This window comes from Salvelinus fontinalis, chromosome 18 (genome assembly GCF_029448725.1).
Source record: "Salvelinus fontinalis isolate EN_2023a chromosome 18, ASM2944872v1, whole genome shotgun sequence".
Classification (NCBI taxonomy): Eukaryota; Metazoa; Chordata; class Actinopteri; order Salmoniformes; family Salmonidae; genus Salvelinus; species Salvelinus fontinalis.
The window spans coordinates 29,017,404-29,038,017 of NC_074682.1; the positions used below are offsets into that span (position 1 = coordinate 29,017,404).

Consider the following 20,614-nt stretch of genomic DNA (forward strand, 5'->3'; position numbering starts at 1 on the left):
ACTACAGTTGTGTTATACTAACCCCTCATAGCTCTGAAGGATATAGTCTACAACAGTAGTGCTGAATGCAAACCCTAGGTAGCCTTGAGATGGATATCGGTCTACAATAGTGGCATTGACGGCTAACCCCACTTCTCTCTCTGGGGACCAGTGGCAGGTGAGAGTTGCATCCTTTCACAGGTAAAGCGAGGCGAGAAGAACCTCCCCTTTTCAGAAGGTGGAGGGGAGCGAGAGCATGAGAGAGAGAGAGAGGGAGAGAAAAGAGAGTGCATAAGACTGACACGAAACTCCCAGACTGCTGCTGAATGGAAGGGGAGAGGGAGGGATGGAGGGGTTACCTTTGTTGCGATTTTCGGGGGGTCCTTGTTTTTTACCTGTTCAGACAGAGAGAGAGAGTGCGGAATGCTGATAACATGGCTTAAAGGAAATTTAAAAAATCATAAAACCAAAACGAACAGAAGATCAAAACAATATAAATTCAAGTGTGTGTTGGGGGCTGGAACGGGCCGTCAGAGGAGAGAGACCAGTAGTTGGTTTAAGGCTGTAGAGTAAAGTAGAGCATCCATCCACAGACAGCAGGTTCTGTTACTGGTGACACTGGGCTATTGTCTGTTTCAATCAATACATGTGTAACTAACGGAAATACGTTTTATAAGAACACACACACACACACACACACACACACACACACACACACACACACACACACACACACACACACACACACACACACACACACACACACACACACACACACACACACACACACACACACACACACACACACACACACACACCTCCCATCCACTCACTCATGGCCCTGTCTTGACATTTGGGGAGGGGGGGGTTATGTGGAGATGAGGTGTGTGTGAGCGGCAGTTGTCAGCTGAGCAGCAGCAAGCCCTGAAGCCTGAGTCGGCCACTTTTCCCCCTCTCCTCTGCTCTCTGAGTCACTGTATCAATATGTGTGTTTGTGGCAGAGAGGTGTGTGTGTAAGTGTTTGACAGTCTTCTGTGTGTTTGTGAAGGGAAAGTGTGTTTGCATGAGTGAGCATATAGAAGGTGAGTTTGTCTGAGTCTGTGTGTGAAGGTGAGGGAGAAGTGTGGGACTGTGTGTGTGCTTCTAAGTATGTCTGCCCTCTTCCTCCATCCTCACTGTATACACCTGTCTCAGAGGAAGACAGACAGTTCAGCACAGTGTGCGTGCCTGTGCTGCCGCCAGTGTGTGCATGTGCAACTAATTAGCCATTACTTGCTCTGATCTACTCTAATAAACCCATGACATTAAGGTCAGTTTCATGAACATTTGAAATCACAGTCTAATTTTGTGATGACTAAAGATGCCAATTGGAATGTGTCATTGTCTTGCAGCTCCCTCCTCTGAGCTGGCACATTCAGCCCCTTTAGAATGAATGCCTGAAAAACAGAAATCTTAGCAAAAAAAACTCTTACCAAACAGAAAAGAAAACCCAACTAAGTGTTAGTATGGAACACAATCTCATTAGAGACCATGTAGATATATGTAGATTAACTAGTGTCCGTTTTTCCTGACAGTGGGTCTGTGGTACGGGCATAGAATGACCACCCAATCATCCATGAACAGAACAGAACCAGTCCGGGGAAGGAGGGGTCTAGAAAGGGCCTCGGGTTGGATGTGAAAACTAACACCAGGGATTAGATAAATAAGGACAGCGATGTCAATGAAACTGAATGGAACCTCTGGCCTCCATGGTACAGTGTTTATCATGGCTGTCCCATCTTTCTTTACATCGTTCTAGAGTTCAACAGACTGGAGTAACTCATTCTTCTACTAGAATCTTACCTCAGGGAGCCAGCAAACAGAGCGATCACGTAGAAAGACAAGGATAGCTCGGTAGATAGAAACACACACACAGGACACAGATTGGGGAAAAAGCCAGTCACTGACTCTCTGTGAACTGTTACCATGGCGATGTGCATTTGTCGTCGTTCCCCCCCGTCTCTTACCTTTCTTGATCTTCTTTTCCACGTCGCCGTCTCCCGCCCCCAGCAGAGTGAAGATGATTCCAGTCTGGGAGTTGAGACCCACTGCAGACACCACCATTCTACCTGATCCCTCCATCACATGGGTGCCTGGAGGAGGAAGGGGGAGAAAGAGAGAGGAGAAGAAGAGAGTTGGGAAGGAGAGAGAGATAAGATAAATTAGATACTAGAACATTAACAGAAAGGTCATAACTGTGCTATATGTATGAATAACTGTACTGTATGTATGAATAACTGTACTGTATGTTATTCCATTGTGTCCTCAATTTTCAGTCTACATACTGTATCACACGACATAATTTTTTTTTTAAACAATAGAGGTCCTGACTGGGAAATTGAATGTCTGATAATAGTGATATTATGAATAGGCGCTCTCACCGGACAGCAGCATGGGGTCTTTCTCGAGGGACTTCCTGACTTGGTCTGATTCACCAGTCAGAGAGCTTTCGTCAATCTTCAGGTCGTTGCCCTGGATCAGGATACCATCAGCTGGCAGCAGATCACCTAGGAAACAATTACACAGTTATATGACTGTGATATACAATGTCTCACCGTATTCCGTACCTTTGTATATTTGGTCAATGTGTTACCTCATCATATTGGTTCAGTGTATCCACACCTGGGTTCAAATATTATTTAGGGTATTTCAAATACTTCAAAAATCATTTGGAAGTCAGTATTTTTATATTTTTTATTTCAAAACAAGTAATTGAATATTGAAATGTATTTGGAAATACACTTGTAAAGTATTGGCATGTATTTGAAAAATACTAAAATACACAGTGTGTATACAAATAGCTTAATACTCCCATGCATTTGAACCAGGTCTGTTTGGTATTTTAGATAATGCAGGCCTATTTGGAACTAAGTATTTGAAAATACTTTCAAATACTTCAAATAGAAGTAGTTGATTACGGCCAAGTTATTTGAAAATAATCAAATAGACAGAAAATAAGTATTTAAATAACAAATACACATGTATTTGAACCAAGGTCTGACTGTATTCTGTCAGGGGAATGCCACAGCATGTTTCATTCAAGCACGTTTCATCTCTTATTTTATCTGAACCATGTCTTACCGTATTTGATCTGGGCGATGTCTCCTGTCACTAGTTCGGACACAGGGATCTGGATGACCTGGCCTTTGCGGATGACGGTGAACTTCTGCTCCTGTTCGATGCGGCTCTGCAGCCCGCGGAACTGCTTCTCCTTGCTCCAGTCGTTAAACGCCGTCACCAAGACAACGATGGCAACAGAGAACAAGATGGCGGCGCCCTCGATCCAGCCCGCCTGTGCCTCGCCCTCATCCTCCACTCCAGATGCTGTCTCACCACACACTGGGGAAAGCAGAACACAGGACCACAACATGATCAGGTCAAGACCAGGTCAGTGATATAAGACCACAACACGGCCAGGTCAGTGGAACAGGAAATGGAAAACATTTGCAAACCCTCAATTCTCCATTCATGCCCCAGTCCCCTTCACCACCCTCCCACCTGTTCTAACTGCCCCGGGTTAGGGTGTACTACTCACGTTCGCTATCTCCCCCGGGAGGGTGGTAGAAGGACAGGCCCAGGGAGATGACGGCAGCAATCTCCAGGATGATTAGAGTAACATCCTGTAGAGCTTCCCACACCAGCGCCAGGAAAGACTTAGGCTTTTTAGGAGGGATGAAGTTCTTCCCAAACGCTGTGTGGCGCTTCTCCAGATCCACTGGGTTACCGGACAGACCTAAGAGAGAGGAGGAGGAGAATAAGAGATTGAACAGACAGGTAATAGAGTAAACAGTTATCACAGAAATGCATACAACAAGATCAAACAATAGATGATGTTGAATATATACATTCATCTTGACACAAGGCCACTTTAGAGGTAAGAAAAATGCATGACAAACTATCAGGATTAGAAATGTTTAAGAGATTCTATAGGTTGCTGTATTTGCCTTGGTCCAAAGGTCTAAACTGACTCTAAAATGCTGCCATACCAAATAGAAACAAGTAGAGGCGGCTGTTCAAACACACCCATCCACAACCCATGTCAGCCTCCCACTGTGGACACAATCTGCCAGGCAACTACTGCCAAAGGCTTTGACATTCAGTTGGATGAAATACACAAACCGGTCCGAAAAACATGTTATCCCTTGTGTATTTTTCTACAATCAAACCTTTAGATCAACTGGTATTTCCCTATTAAATAAAAATGTGTTTCATAGATTCCGAGTAATATATCATCACCTCATCGAAATCTTAATTGTTGCAAATAAATCTATAAAACTGCAGAAAATATAAAGAGGTCAGTCAATGAGAAGCCATGAGGCGTTTGAAAGGATCACAAGGCTGTTGAACTTATTGGAAGTGTTCCAAATTTAATGTCTAAACTACTGCCCTCCCTGCCCCACAGCCTATCCACACTGACTCTATGCCTATCCACAAGTCTCTACCCACTCAGACGCACACACCTTCACTGTCACTCTTACTCACATACACGCATTCATATACACCCTCACTCACACCCTCATCACTGACGCAATTACACCCATACATACACCCATACATACACCCATACATACACACCAACGCAGCGTTCACCAACGCTGCTGCTAAAATTATTTTGGATTTGATTTATTACTATCACTACGCTGATGTTCATTGATTACCATAAGTATCTAATGTATCTATCATCTACTGGTCACTATAACTTCTGTTTACATGTATTAACATTAAAAACGGTAACATCTTATGCTTCACGGAGTCGTGGCTGAACGACGACAATATCAACATACAGCTGGCTGGTTATACGCTCTACTGGCAGGATAGAACAGCGGCGTCTGGTACGACAAGGGGCGGCGGACTATGTATTTTTGTCAATAACAGCTGGTGCACGATATCTAAGGAAGTCTAGAGGTTTTGCTCGCCTGAGGTAGGCTGTTCGTCGTAGCCAAAAGATGTTCATGTCATTAAATCAACTGCATTACAGTTAACTACTGACTGGAAAATAAAGGGGACGAACTGAAAGCACGTATATCCTACCAACGGGACATTAAAAACTGTAATATCTTATGTTTCACCGAGTCGTGGCTGAACTATGACATTAATAACATACAGCTGGCGGGTTATATACTCCATCGGCAGGATAGAACAGCAGCCTCTAGAAAGACGCGGGGTGGGGGCCTATGTATATTTGTAAACAACAGCTGGTGCACGATATGTAAGGAAGTCTAGAGGTTTTGCTCGCCTGAGGTAGAGTATCTCATGATACGCTGTAGACCACACTACCTACCGAGAAAGTTTTAATCTGTATTCTTCGTAACCACACTCAATGAGCTGTATACCGCCATAACAAACAGGAAAACGCTCATCCAGAGGCAGCGCTCCTAGTGGCCGGGACTTTAATGCAGGGAAACTTAAGTCAGTTTTACCAAATTTCAATCAGCATGTTAAATGTGCAACCAGAGGAAAAAGAACTCTGGACCACCTACACAGAAATGCAAACAAAGATCACCCTCGCCCTCTATTCGGCAAATCTGACCATAATTCTATCCTCCTGATTCCTTCTTACAAGCAAAAATTAAAGCAGGAAGCACCAGTGACTAGATCAATAAAAAAGTGGTCAGATGAAGCAGATGCTAAGCTACAGGACTGTTTTGCTAACACAGACTGGAATATGTTCCGGGATTCCTCCGATGGCATTGAGGAGTACACATCAACGACGTCGTCTCCACAGCGACCGCTCGCACATACCCCAACCAGAAGCCATGGATTACAGGCAGCAACCACACTGAGCTAAAAGGCTTGAGCTGCCGCTTTCAAGGAGTGGGACTCTAACACAGAAGCTTATAAGAAATCCTGCTACGCCCTCTGACGAACCATCAAACAGGCAAAGTGTCTATTCAGGACTAACGTGAAATCGTACTACACAGGCTCTGATGCTTGTCGGATGTGGAAGTGCTTGCAAACCATTACAGACTACAAAGGGAAGCACAGCCGAGAGCTGCCCAGTGACACGAGCCTACCAGACAAGCTAAACTACTTCTATGCTCGCTTCGAGACAAATAACACTGAAACATGCATGAGAGCACCAGCTGTTCCAGAAGACTGTGTGATCACGCTCTCCGCAGCCGATGTGAGTAAGACCTTTAAACAGGTGAACATTCACAAAGCCGCAGGGCCAGACGGATTACCAGGACGTGTACTGCGAGCATGCGGTGACGAACTGGCAAGTGTCTTCACTGGCATTTTCAACATCTCCCTGTCCGAGTCTGTAATACCAACATGTTTTCAGCATACCACCATAGTGCCTGTGCCCAAGAACACTAAGGTAACCTGCCTAAATGACTATCAACCAGTGGCACTCACGTCTGTAGCCATGAAGTGCTTTGAAAGGCTGGTCATGGTCACATCAACACCATCATCCCAGAAACCCTAGATCCACTCCAATTTGCATTTCGCCCCAAGAAATCCACAGATGATACAATCTCTATTGCACTCCACACTGCCCTTTCACACCTAAACAAAAGGAACACCTATGTGAGAATGCTATTCATTGACTACAACTCAGCGTTCAACACCAAAGTCCGTCAAAGCTCATCAATAAGCTAAGGAACCTGGGACTAAACACCTCCTTCTGCAACTGGATCCTGGACTTCCTGACGGGCCGCCCCCAGGTGGTAAGGGTAGGTAACAACACATCCGCCACGCTGATCCTTAACACAGGGGCCCCTCTGGGGTGCATGCTCAGTCCCCTCCTGTACTCTCTGTTCACTCACGACTGCACGGCCAGGCACGACTCCAACACCATCATAAAATTTGCCGATGACACAACAGTGGTAGGCCTGATCATCGACAACGACGAGACAGCCTATAGGGAGGAGGCCAGAGACCTGGCCATGTGGTGTCAAGACAACAACCTCTCCCTCAATGTGATCAAGACAAAGGAGCTGATTGTGGATTACAGGAAAAAGAGGACCGAGCACTCCCCCATTCTCAATGACGGGGCTGCAGTGGAGCAGGTTGAGAGCTTCAAGTTCCTTGGTGTCCACATCAGCAACAAACTAACATGGTCCAAGCACACCAAGATAATTGTGAAGAGGGCACGACAAAACATATTCCCCCTCAGGAGACTGAAAAGATTTGGCATGAGTCCTCAGATCCTCAAAAAGTTTCTACAGCTGCACCATCGAGAGCATCCTGACAGGTTGCATCACTGCCTGGTATGGCAACTGCTCGGCCTCTGACCGCAAGGCACTACAGAGGGTAGTGAGAACAGCCCAGTACATCACTAGGGCCAAGATTCCTGCCATCTAGGACCTCTATACCAGGCGGTGTCAGAGGAAGGCCCTGAAAATTGTCAAAGACTCCAGCCACCCTAGTCATAGACTGTTCTTTCTGCTACCGCACGGCAAGCGGTACTGGAGCACAAAGGCTAGGTCCAAGAGGCTTCTAAACAGCATCTACACCCAAACCATAAGACTCCTGAAGAACATCTAGTCAAATGGCTACCCAGACTATTTGCATCCCTACCTTTACACCACTGCTACTCTCTGTTGTCGTCTATGCATAGTCACTTGAATAACTATACCTACATGTACATACTACCTCAACTAACCGGTGCCCCCGCACATTGACTGTATTGGTACCCCACTGTATATAGTCTCAATATTGTTATTTTACAGCTGCTCTTTATTTACTTGTTACTTTTATCTCTTATTCTTATCCGTATTCTTTTGAAACTGCATTGTTGGTTAGGGGCTTGTAAGTAAGAATTTCACTAAGGTCTACACCTGTTGTATTCGGCGCATGTGACTAATAAAATTTGATTTGATGTTAACAGTTGAAACTTCTGTTGTATCTGAAGAGATTTTGTCCTGAGGTGGCTAGCTACAGAATGCTATATGATGTATGACTGGTGAGTAGATCCACAACCAGGATAGCAAGCTACTGTATGCTAGTAGCTGTAGCACCTGGTGTGTTCCAATTCTTTGAATGCTAACACAGCCTTATTCTAAAATGGATTAAATTGATTTAAAAAAATGTAATTGATTTTTTCCCCTCAATCTACACACAAAACCCATATTGAGAAAACAAAAAAACTATTTTAGACATTTTAGCAAATTTATTTAAAAAAACAGAAATATCACAATTGCATAAGTAATCAGACCCTTTACTCAGTACTTTTTTGAAACACATTTGGAAGTAATTAGAACCTTGAGTCTTCTTGGGTATGACGCTACAAGCTTGGCGCACCTGTATTTGGGGAGTTTCTCCAATTCTTTTCGGCAGATCCTCTCAACCTCTGTCAGGTTGGATAGGGAGCGTAACTGCACAGTCATTTTCAGGTCTCTCCAGAGATGTTTGAGCGTGTTCACGTCCGGGTCCTGGCTGAGCCACTAAAGGACATTCAGAGACTTGTCCCGAAGCCACTCCTGCTTTGTCTTGGCTGTGTGCTTTGGGTTGTTGTTCTGTTGAAAAGGTGAACATTCGCCCCAGTCTGAGGTGCTCTGGAGCAAGTTTTAATCAAGGATCTCTCTGTGCTTTGCTTCGTTCATCTTTCCCTTGATCCTGACTAGTCTCCCAGGCCCTCCCGCCGAAAAATATCCCTACAGCATGATGCTGCCACCACCATGCTTCACTGTAGGGATGGTGCCAGGTTTCCTCCAGACGTGACGCATGGCATTCAGGCCAAAGAGAAACTTGTTTCTCATGGTCTGAGAGTCTTTAAGTGCCTTTTGTCAAGCTCCAAGAGGGGTGTCATGTACCTTTTACTGAGGAGTGGCTTCCGTCTGGCCATTCTACCATAAAGGCCTGATTGAACGTAGAACATTGATATACTATATACTATAGTATAGTATCTGAGGAGTGAAAGAGACTGTTTTTTTTACATCAGACGTTAATGGTTATCTGTAGGAGCCAGATGGCTTTGGAATGTGTTGGGTGGACGGGAGGAAGTCACAGGATTGCTATAGGGAATATGGGTGGAGATCTTTGGATTAGGCATCAAGGGGGTTGAGGTCAGGTCAGATCCCCTTAAGGGAGAAACAATGGTTTATTACCCTATCACTTCGTTTTCCTGTCAAACCATAAAATATATAAGGATTGGAGAGAAGGAGGAGTGCCTAAATTGGAGTATATATACCTGTGGTGGTGGAAACATGTTTTGTCTGAATGCAGCTGTATTGACCCTCTGGGAAGAATTAAACTTGGTTAAGCTTTCATAATGTCTGTTGAGTGTTTTACTGTGAGAATTAGAACCTAACAGAATGATGGAGGCCACTGTGTTCTTGGGGGCCTTCAATGCTGCAAAAATGTTTTTGGTGCCCTTCCCCAGATCTGTGCCTCGACACAATCCTGTCTCAGAGCTCTACGGACAAATCCTTCAAACTCATGGCTTGGTTTTTGCTCTGACATGCACTGTCAACTGTGGGACCTTATATAGACAGGTGTGTGCCTTTCCTTATCATGTCCAATCAATTGGATTTACCACAGGTGGACTCCAATCAAGTTGTAGAAACATCAAGGATGATCAATGGAAACAGGATGCACCTGATCTCAATTTCGAGTCTCATAGCAAAGGGTCCGAATACTTATGTAAATAAGGTATTTCATTTGCAAAAACGGGGTGTTGTGTGTAGATTGATGAGGAAACATTTTAATTGAATCTATTTTAGAGTAAGGCTGTAACATAACAAAATGTAGAAAAAGTCAAGGGCTCTGAACACTTTCCCAATGCCCTGTACATCATACAATGAAATGCTTACTTGCAGGTTTCTTCTCTGCAATGCAACAACAATAAGAAATAGTAAAAAATAAGAATACGAACAAAGTAAATGGCTTAGTAGAATATAATAAACATTTTAGCAGAAGTATAATACATGAAGGCACAATTTATAGTTCAAGATTTACATGTGTATTGGGGAAAGAGGGGATGGGGGGCACGTGTTTAAATTCAGCAGTATAATAAGAGTTTGGAGGCAGCAGTTGTGATGTGTGTGTAGCATGAATGTATATGTGTGTGTATGTGTATGTCTGTGTGGGTGTGTGCATGAGTAAGTCCATGTGTGCTAAGTGTGGAGAATCAGAATCAGAGCAGGTGGTCAGTCCAGTTCTAGTGTTCAGCAGTCTGATGCTTGTAGATACCAACAGGATCAGAGACAGTTTCTGTCAGACCTCATGCTCCGATACCGTCTGCCCAACGGTAAGGGAGAGAACAGCTTGTGGCTTGGGTGTGTGGGGTCCTTGATGATGCTGCGTGCCTTCCTCAGGCACTGTTTCGAGTAGATCTCCTGGATGGGTGGAAGCACGGTCCCAGTGATATACTGGGCTGTCTTCACCACTCACTGGAGGGCCTTGTGGTCGTGCATGGAGCAATTCCCATAACAAGCTGTGATGCAACCGGTGAGGATGCTCTCGATGGTGCAACCGGTGAGGATGCTCTCGATGGTGCAACGGTAGTATTTGGAGAGGACCCGGGTGGCAAGTCAAATTTCTTCAGCCGCTTTAGGAACTAGAGGTGTTTTTGCACCCTCTTGACAAAAGCGGTGGTGTTGTTGGTAAATGAAGGTAATGGACAAGTCCTCATTGATGTGAACGCCGAGGAACTTAAAAACTTGTTACTCAGGACTCTCTAATACAGTCCCATGTGGACTGGGACATGTTCCCTCCTCTGCTTCCTGAAGTGAACAATCAACTCCTTTGATTTGCTGACGTTGAGGGAGAGGTTGTTGTCGTGACACCACAACGCCAGTTCATTAACCTCCTCCTTATAGGCTGACTCGTCGTTGTTGGTTATCAGGCCTACAACCATGTTGTCAGCAACCTTGATGATGGAGTTGGTGTCATGCAAAGCCACGCAGTCTTGCAAAGCCCCTTGGTGTCATGCAAAGCATGTTAAGAGTCAGTGTGGATGAGGTGTTGCCTATCCTCACAGCACTTTTATTTTTTATTGAACCTTTATTTAACTAGGCAAGTCAGTTAAGAACAAGTTCTTATTTACACTGACGGCTTAATAACAGTGGGTTAATTACTTTGTTCAGGGGCAGAACGATAGATTTTTACCTTGTCAGCTAGTGGATTCGATCTAGCAACCTTTGAGTTACTGGCCCAACGCTTAAACCACTAGGCTACCTGCCGCCCCATGTGGTCTGCCGTCAGGAAGTCCAGGATCCAGTTGCAGAGGCTGGTGTCTAGGCCAAGTGCTCAGAGCTTGGAGGAAACAATACTGTTGTATGGTGAACTGTAGCCAATGAACAGCATTCAACATAGCTGTTGCTCTTGTCCAGATGTGTTATGGCCATGTGAATAGCGATGGAAATGGCAGTGTGTCAAGTGTGCCTGGCATGACCGAGGTGAGCGCGACAGGGCAATAGTCATTTGGGCATATCACCTTGTTTTTCTTGTGAGGGGGTGAGTAGAGAGGAGTGAGAAAAATGGGAGGAGAGGGGAAAGAAAGAGAGGGGGAATCGAGAAACCGAGAGAGAAGGGGCAATGGGGTTGAGAGAGGGAGGGAGAAGAAAGATAAAAGAGAGGGAGGAGAGAGAAGAGGAAAGAGAGGGATGAGTCATTTGGTTGCAACCTCTAACATCTATTGGTTTCAGGCCAGCAGGTTTAGTCTGACCCTGGCATCAATGACCACAAGTTGAGACCAGTGGAAGGCAGAGTACAACACCTTTTAACTACAGAGTACTGCAGCCTTTAACTATAGACAGATGCAGTAGTTAGCCATCCTCTTAACCTCCCCTCCCCTCAGTGGTCAAATAAAGGAAGGAGAAAAAAGTCTCAAAACAAAACACTGCTGCCAAGCACTTTCTGTCTAGTCTGGAGAGCTATCAAAAGTGACAGAGTATTCTCTATGGACTGGCCGTCTGCCCAGAGTCCTGTTCTGTTAGTGTAGCCTTCCAGTTACCCTGATAAATGTGAAGTGTTACTCTGTCACTTTTACATTGCGCCCCTTTCTCATCCCTCTGTTTCCATGGGCAGTAATAGAGGAGCAGGTGCAGAGGGAAGAGAGGGAGTGGTATAGAGGAAACCATTTGGAGAGCGAGAGAGCGACCATGGGGAGGAGAGAGCATTGACATCATCAGCAACTCAAAACGTATTGATATCGCCTCATAAAAAGATAACATGTTTTGTGTTTTGTTGACTAACCGAAAAGGGAACACGCCACACACAGCCTGACAGGAAATACATATTTACACGGCCACCGTCGTCCGGCGAGCAGCGTATTATGGGATGGCGGCCGCAGAAGGGGCCGATTAATTATTTTATTCAACCTTTATTTCAACAGGGAAGACATATTGAGACCTAGGTCTCTTAAAAATGCGCCCTGTGTATACACATTGTAAATATACACATTATACACTAACTAACTAACTAACTAACTAACTAACTAATTAACTAACTAACTAACTAACTACAGTACAGTACAGTACAGTGCCTTGTCATTATAGAGCATTGTGTGTAGATTGATGAGGAAGAAAAACAATTGAATCCATTTTAGAATAAGCTTTAATGTAACAAAATTTGGAAAAAGTCATTTATTTATGATGAAATAAGGCCAGGGCAGTAATGAGTTAACAGGTTATTATGTGGGATAATGTATCTCTGTGGGTGAAACAAATTTCAAATGGAGAGAAAATATCATTGGTAGGAGATTACATGTACAGTGCATTCGGAAAGTATTCAGTATACTTTTCCCACTTGTTACGTTACAGCCTTATTCCAAAATGGATTAAATAAAACATTTTCCTCATCAATCTACATCCAATACCCCATAATGACAAAGCGAAAACAGGTTTTTAGAAATGCTTGAAAATGTATTTAAAAAATATTTACCTAAGTGTTCAGACCCTTTGCTATGATACTCAAAATTGAGCTCAGTGGCATCCTGTTTCCAATGATAATCCTTGAGATGTTTCTACAACTTGATTGGAGTCCACCTGTAGTAAATTCAATTGATTGGACATGATTTGGAAAGGAACACACCTGTCTATATAAGGTTCCACAGTTAACAGTGCATGTCAGAGCAAAAAACAAGTCATGAGTTTGAAGGAATTGTCCGTAGAGCTCAGAGACAGGATTGTGTCGAGGCACAGATCTGGGGTAGGGTGCCAAAACATTTTTGCAGCATTGAAGGTCCACAAGAACACAGTGGCCTCCATCATTCTTAAATGGAAGAAGTTTGGAACCACCAAGACTATTCCTAGAGCTGGCTGCCCGGCCAAACTGAGCCATAGGGGGAGAATGGCCTTGGTCAGGGAGGTGACCAAGAACCCGACGGTCACTCTGACAGAGCTCCAGAGTTCCTCTGTGGAGATGGGGGAACCTTTCAGAAGGACTACCATCTATGCAGCACTCCACCAATCAGGCTTTTATGGTAGAGTGGCCAGACGGAAGCCACTCCTCAGTAAGAGGCACATGACAGCCCGCTTGAGGTTTGCCAAAAGGCACCTAAAGGACTCTCAGACCATGAGAAACAAGATTCTCTGGTCTGATGAAAACAAGATTGAATTCTTTGGCCTGACTGCCAAGCGTCACATCCGGAGGAAACCTGGCACCATCCCTACGGTGAAGCATGGTGGTGGCAGCATCATGCTGTGGTGATGTTTTTCAGCAGCATGGACTGGGAGACTAGTCAGGATTGAGGCAAAGATGAACGGAGCAAAGTACAGAGAGATCCTTGATGAAAATCTTCTCCAGAGCGCTCAGGATCTCAGACTGGGGCGAAGGTTCACCTCCCAACAGGACAACGACCCTAAGCACAGAGCCAAAACAATGCAGGTGTGGCTTCGGGACAAGTCTCTGCATGTCCTTGAGTGGCCAAGCCAGGGCCCGGACTTAAACCTGATCGAAGAAAAACCTGAAAATAGCTGTGCAGTCACGCTCCCCATCCAACCTGACAGAGCTTGAGAGGATCTGCAGAGAAAATTGGGAGTAACTCCCCAAATACAGGTGTGCCAAGCTTGTAGTGTCATACACCTTTGGCAGTGATTCTTGGGTATCAACAAAGTACTGAGTAAAGGGTCTGAATGTGATATTTCAGTTGTTTATTTTAAAAACATTTTTAAAACCTGTTTTTGTTTTGTCATTATGGGGTATTGTGTGTAGATTGATGAGGGGAAAAAAATATTTAATCCATTTTAGAATAAGGCTGTAAAGTAACAAAATGTGGAAAAAGTCAACGGGTCTGAATACTTTCTGAATGCACTGTATTTCTGTGAGTAGCCTAAAACATAAATCAAAGCAGAACGTACTTCTCATGCAGCATGGCCACGTGCTGAGTACATGGGGTACTGCGTAGATTTTTTTTTCATTTGCTCATGTTGTATTTTGTGCGAACACATGCCTTCTCTTGACACTTGCTTGTGGCAGCAGATTTGCAGAGGACTGTGCTGTGAATGTGAAGTAAATGACATTGTCAGACTTTCCCTTGCTTCAGAAGAGTGGGTGATTTGTGATGTTTTATTTGTGTTTCCCATCCCACACACATCCACACACACACACATCCACACACACACACATCCACACACACACACACACACACACACACACACACACACACACACACACACACACACACACACACACTTTATACTGTAGTATGTTTGTTGTATTTTCAGGGCACATTTGTGGCAGCAGATTTGCAGAGGACTGCGCTGTGAATGTGAAGTAAATGACATTGTCAGACTTTCCCTTGCTTCAGAAGAGTGGGTGATTTGTGATGTTTTATTTGTGTTTCCCATGACACACACACACACACACACACACACACACACACACACTTTATACTGTAGTATGTTTGTTGTATTTTCAGGGCACATTTGTAAAAGCGGTGTCTTACCTGTTAAAATAAAGGTACAAAAATAAATACAGATATTCTTTCTCCACCTTCCTCTTTCCTCCTTGCCTCTCTTTCGCAGTCTGACCTTGCCCTTCGAGCTTATCCTTTTCTTTATATTCTATGCCCCTCCCTCTCTATGTGTTGATCACTGAATTCATCAATGTGCTGCTATTTTGGCAGCTCATCAGGACATACAGCTAAGTCTCTCCCACCCTCCGCCCTCTCTCACTTACTCCCTCCCTCCCTTACTTCGATGCCTCTCTTTCTCCCTCCCACCTCTCTTTCCCTCCATCTGTCCTCTCTCCCTCGCCTCTTTCCCCTCTCCCTCGCCTCTTCCCTTTTCTCCCAATCTTTCTCGCCTCTCCATTTCTCTCACTGCTGAAGCAATACTCTGCTGCTTGCCTTTCTCTGTATTGCTCTACTTTTTCACTCTCTCTTTCACTCTCTAAGCAACCAAATAATATTTATCTGGCCATTGCGCTCCTCCTTCACTGTGTCATTTGTTCTTCTCTCTCTGTTTTTTTCTCTCTGTCGCGCCGAGTAGTGGGATTACGGAGGGATGTTTTAGAAGTGAGCAGAGTCCTGGGGTTTTGATCATATTCCCTCTCTGTGCCAACTGGCCTGTGAAGCCTGATATTCCTTCACTCACTCTTCTCTAAATCTTCCCTCGCTCCCTCTTGCTCCATCTCCCTTTACATCCCTCATTCTCCCTGCAACCACCTCTCAACCATTCCATCTCCCTCTATCATCTGTATTTTCCCCACACAATCTCCCTTCTTCCCTTTCCTTCCCCTTCTTTCTCTCTCCTCTCCATCATTTCTCTCTCTCACTCTCTATAGTGTTAAAGGTGATAAAACGAGAACAGTCTAATAAGGATTGATATGGGATGGGGGATCCCCCTGTTTCTCCTGCGCACCGCCAGTGTCACCATTTACTGTTAATGGTCTATGCCAGCTTTTACTGCAGAGGCAGCGAAGTGATGTGTGCGCTCCGACACTTTTACTAGATTGGGAATTAGTCCAAGAGCATCCGAGGCTTCCTGGAGGAATAACGGAAAATCAAAGGCTTCTTCAGGACAAAAGACAACACTGTCTTCCCTAAGCTACCTGTATAGACATGCACAACACTTTCCTCACATTGTATTTCTTTTTATCTCTCAAAATCTCTTCTCCGAGCCAAGTTGGAAACCATGGCGACCTCACTGTTGTGCTTGTGCACCATGTATCGTGCACCTTAACTGTACTTTTAAGGGGTATACTGTAAAATTAAGGAAATCACATTGTACTATTGAGATGCACTCCTAGTTTACTGCTCGCCTTGAGGATAAATCCCACCCACTGAGACCCCCCACTTCAGGGGAATACCATAGGGAGCCAAATCAGATCACCCCTTCAGGCTACTCTCTGTCCTGCTTGGCTACTGGCAGACCCAGGCATCTCTGAATCACTTGTCCAGACTGGCAGAATTCCACAAGCACGCCAGAGGGCCCGTTACCGGGGCGATGGGTGTCAAGGTGACTGATAACAGGAGCTTTGCAAGGCATGCTGGGGGTGGGAGTCTGTTGTGATGGCGACGTAAGAGGAGCGTTAATACGACTTCACTCTCAAAGAAGCATGGGATGGCTGCCAGTTCACAGAGAGAGAGAAAAAGAAAGAAAGAAAGAAAGAAAGAGTGCAAATGACCTGACAGGAGAAAAATAAAAACAACAAATAGATAAATAGCAGGGAAAGGTAGTGGGACTACGACCATTTGTGAAGCTATTAAAGCTATTTTGATCATTACTCAGATAATAAAATCAAGAAAACTCCCTACTGTTTATACAGATTGATAGAGAGAGAGAGTGTGAGCTGTAGCGAAAATCCAGATCAGAATCAGACACAGTAAGTCCACCTTTAACAGGACACAGCCATTCTCTGGAGGAGTCACCTTTAACAGGACACAGCCATTCTCTGGAGGAGTCACCTTTCCCATCATGTATGTTGTTTTGCTCGCTCTCTCTGAGGGACCACAGATGTCTTGTGGTTCCTGAACACATCGGCGGTAGCAGGCACAAGCTCTCATGGAGTGAGGAAAAGTTTCCCTCTCCCTCTAAATTCAATTCAATTCAAAGGGGCTTAATTGGCATGGGAAACATATGTTTACATTGACAAAACAAGTAAAATAGACAAACAATTTACAAAAGACAAACTCTCTATCTCTCCCTTGCTTCCACCTCGCTCCTTTACCATCTGTCATGTCAATCTCTCTCCATCTCTTTGTTTCCCTCTTATCTTCTCACATCTTATACCTTCCCATATCTCCATCCTCTCTCTCTCACCATTTTATCCTACATTTACATGTTAGTCATTTAGCAGACGCTCTTTTCTAGAGCGACGTATAGTAGTGAGTACATACATTTGTCATACTGGTCCCCTATTGGGAATCGAACCCACAACCCTGGCGTTGCAAGTGCCACGCTCTACCAACTGAGCCACACTTGAATCACATCGTTAGAAGTATACTTGAATAATTAACAGCCAAAGACTCACAATGCTAGAAATGGTAATGTAGTGTGTTGATAAGAAACAAGTAAACCTCCAGAGAGCTACCTCCCTGTATGACTCACTCCCTAAAATCTGCTTTCAGGGGATTAGAGGAAAACATTCACACATTCACAGCAAGATTGATATAGAAGTGCCATCTACTTAATGTGCTTCATCCATCTCCAGATGAACAGAAAGTAACAGCTTGATAATTGTGGTGGTGAGACTAAGTTTCTGTTCCCCTGAGAATCCTAATGTAATACATGTGGACCTGTGTGGCACAGTTGGTAGACCATGGAGCTTGCAACGTCAGTATCGTGGTTTTCAATTCCCGCTGGGGCCACCTGGAAATATATAAACGCATAACTAAATATGTATGCATGTATGTATGTATATAGATATAGTACAATGCTGTGTACTACTCCCTTCACAGAACAGCGCAAACTTGCTCTAACCAGAATAGAAAGAGAAGTGGGAGGCCCTGGTGCACAACTGAGCAAGAGGACGAGTACAATAGTGTCTAGTTTGAGAAACAGACACCTCACAAGTCCTCAACTGGCAGCTTCATTAAATAGTACCCGCGAAACACCAGTCTCAACGTCAACAGTGAAGTCCTTCGGGATGCTGGCCTTCTAGGCAGAGTTGCAAAGAAAAAGCTATATCTCGGACTGGCCAATAAAAATAAAAGATTATGATGGGCAAAATAATACTGGACAGAGGAACTCTGTCCAGTATGATGCTTTGGGGAAAGATCCCAAATTGCCCCCCAGCAACATTACCCTACATTCAGGCTATTGTTTATATGTGTATTGCACAGTATGTTGAGGTAAACATTTGAGTATAATGCTTGTATGGATGTCAACCCCAATAGATGTTCATGTCATGGTCATTAAATCAACTGCATTACAGTTAACTACTGACTGGAAAATAAAAAGGACGAACTGAAAGCACCAGCGGGACATTAAAAACTGTAATATCTTATGTTTCACCGAGTCGTGGCTGAATTATGACATTAATAACATACAGCTGGCGGGTTATACACTCCATCGGCAGGATAGAACAGCAGCCTCTGGAAAGACACGGGCGGGGGCCTGTGTATATTTGTAAACAACAGCTGGTGCACAATATCTAAGGAAGTCTAGAGGTTTTACTTGCCTGAGGTAGAGTATCTCATGATAAGCTGTAGACCACACTGTACTGAGAGAATTTTCATCTTTATTTTCATAGCTGTCTACATGTTGTTATTTACTGCTGCTCTTTAATTACTTGTCATTCTTATCTCTTACTTTTTTGGGGGGTATTTTCTTAAAACTGCATTGTTGGTTAAGGGCTTGTAAGTAAGCACTTCAACAGTCTACATCTGCTGTATTCGGAGCATTTGACAAATACCATTTTATTTGATTCAATTTTTTTTGTTTGACTACCACTACCGATTTCTGTATGCTAGCTATGCTACCAGCTTATACAAATGGGAGTTTAGCAGTCACTTATTCAAAAACTGAAAACTTCTAAATCTTATCCAGTGAAAACAACCAAATACACTATATATACAAAAGTATGTGGACACCTATTCAAATAAGTGGATTTGGCTATTTCAGCCACACAGTTGAATGTCTTGGCTGATTTCTTTTGATTTTCCCATGATGTCAAGCAAAGAGGCACTGAGCTTGAAGGTAGGCCTTGAAACACATCCACAGGTACACATCCAATTGACTCAAATTATGTCAATTAGCCTATCAGAAGCTTCTAAAGCTATGACATAATTTCCAAGCTGTTTAAAGGCAAAGTCAACTTAGTGTATGTAAACTTCTGACCCACTGGAGTTGTGATACAGTGAATAATGAGTGAAATAATCAGTCTGTAAACAATTGTTGGAAAAATTACTTGTGTCCATTTATTTAAGTGGCCAGAGATTTGAGTCTGTATGTTGGCAGCAGCCTCTCTATGTAAGTGATGGCTGTTTAACATTCTGATGGTCTTGAGATGAAAGCTGTTTTTCAGTCTCTCGGTCCCAGCTTTGATGCACCCGTACTGACCTCACCTTCTGGATGATAGCGGGGTGAACAGGCAGTGGCTCGGCGTGGTTGTTGTCCTTGATGATCTTTTTTGCCTTCCTGTGACATCGAGTGGTGTAGGTCTCCTGGAGGGCAGGTAGTTTGCCCCCGGTGATGCGTCGTGCAGACCATACTACCCTCTGGAGAGCCTTGGTTGAGGGCGGTGCAATTGCCATAACAGGCGGTTATACAGCCCGACAGGATGCTCTCGATTGTGCATCCGTATAAGTTTGTGAGCATTTTAGATGACAAGCCAAATTTCTTCAGCCTACTGAGGTTGAAGAGGCGCCTTCTTCACCACGCTGTGTGTGTGGGTGGACCATTTTAGTTTGTCCATGATGTGTACGCCGGGGAACTTAAAAAACTTTCCACCTTTTCCACTACTGTCCTATCGATGTGTACGGGGGGGGGGGGGGGGTGTTTCCTGTAGTCCTCTGCTGTTTCCTGTAGTCCACGATCATCTCCTCTGTTTTAACGTTGAGTGAGAGGTCATTTTCCTGACACCGCATTCCGAGGGCCCTCACCTCCTCCCTGTAGGTCGTCTCATCGTTGTTGGTAATCAGGCCTACCACTGTAGTGTTGTCTGCAAACTTGATGATTGAGTTGGAAGCGTGAATGGCTACGCAGTCATAGGTGAACAAGGAGTACAGGAGAGGGCTGAGATCGCACCCTTGTGGTGCCCCAGTGTTGAGGATCAGCGAGGTGGAGATGTTGTTTCCTACCTTCACCACCTGGGTGCTGCCCGTCAGAAAGTCCAGGACCCAGTTGCACAGTGCGAGGTCGAAAACCAGGGTCTCGAGCTTAATGACAAGTTTGGAGGGTAATATGGTGTTAAATGTTGAGCTGTAGTCAATGAACAGCATTCTTACATAGGTATTCCTCTTGTCCAGATGGGACAGGGCAGTGTGCAGTGCGATTGCATCATCAGTGGACCTATTGGGGCAGTAAACAAATTGGAGTGGGTCTGGGGTATTTTTTATTTTATTTTTTATTTCACCTTTATTTAACCAGGTAGTCTAGTTGAGAACAAGTTCTCATTTGCAACTGCGACCTGGCCAAGATAAAGCATAGCAGTGTGAACAGACAACAACACAGAGTTACACATGGAGTAAACAATAAACAAGTCAATAACATGGTAGAAAAAAAAGAGAATCTATATACAATGTGTGCAAAAGGCATGAGGTAGG

General features: G+C 44.3%; 1 protein-coding gene across 1 annotated transcript in view; it reads right to left on the reverse strand.

Annotated features, from left to right (window-relative positions):
* Window positions 1-20,614, reverse strand: part of LOC129816011 (plasma membrane calcium-transporting ATPase 1-like) — a 188,618-nt gene that overhangs the window by 88,816 nt on the left and 79,188 nt on the right. Inside the window, exons 3-7 of the mRNA XM_055870207.1 lie at window positions 3,554-3,751; window positions 3,100-3,357; window positions 2,400-2,525; window positions 1,986-2,111; window positions 339-374 (exon numbers count right to left, since the gene is read on the reverse strand). Of these exons, the coding sequence (XP_055726182.1) occupies window positions 339-374; window positions 1,986-2,111; window positions 2,400-2,525; window positions 3,100-3,357; window positions 3,554-3,751 (744 nt within the window). The remainder of the gene's footprint in view (window positions 1-338; window positions 375-1,985; window positions 2,112-2,399; window positions 2,526-3,099; window positions 3,358-3,553; window positions 3,752-20,614) is intronic.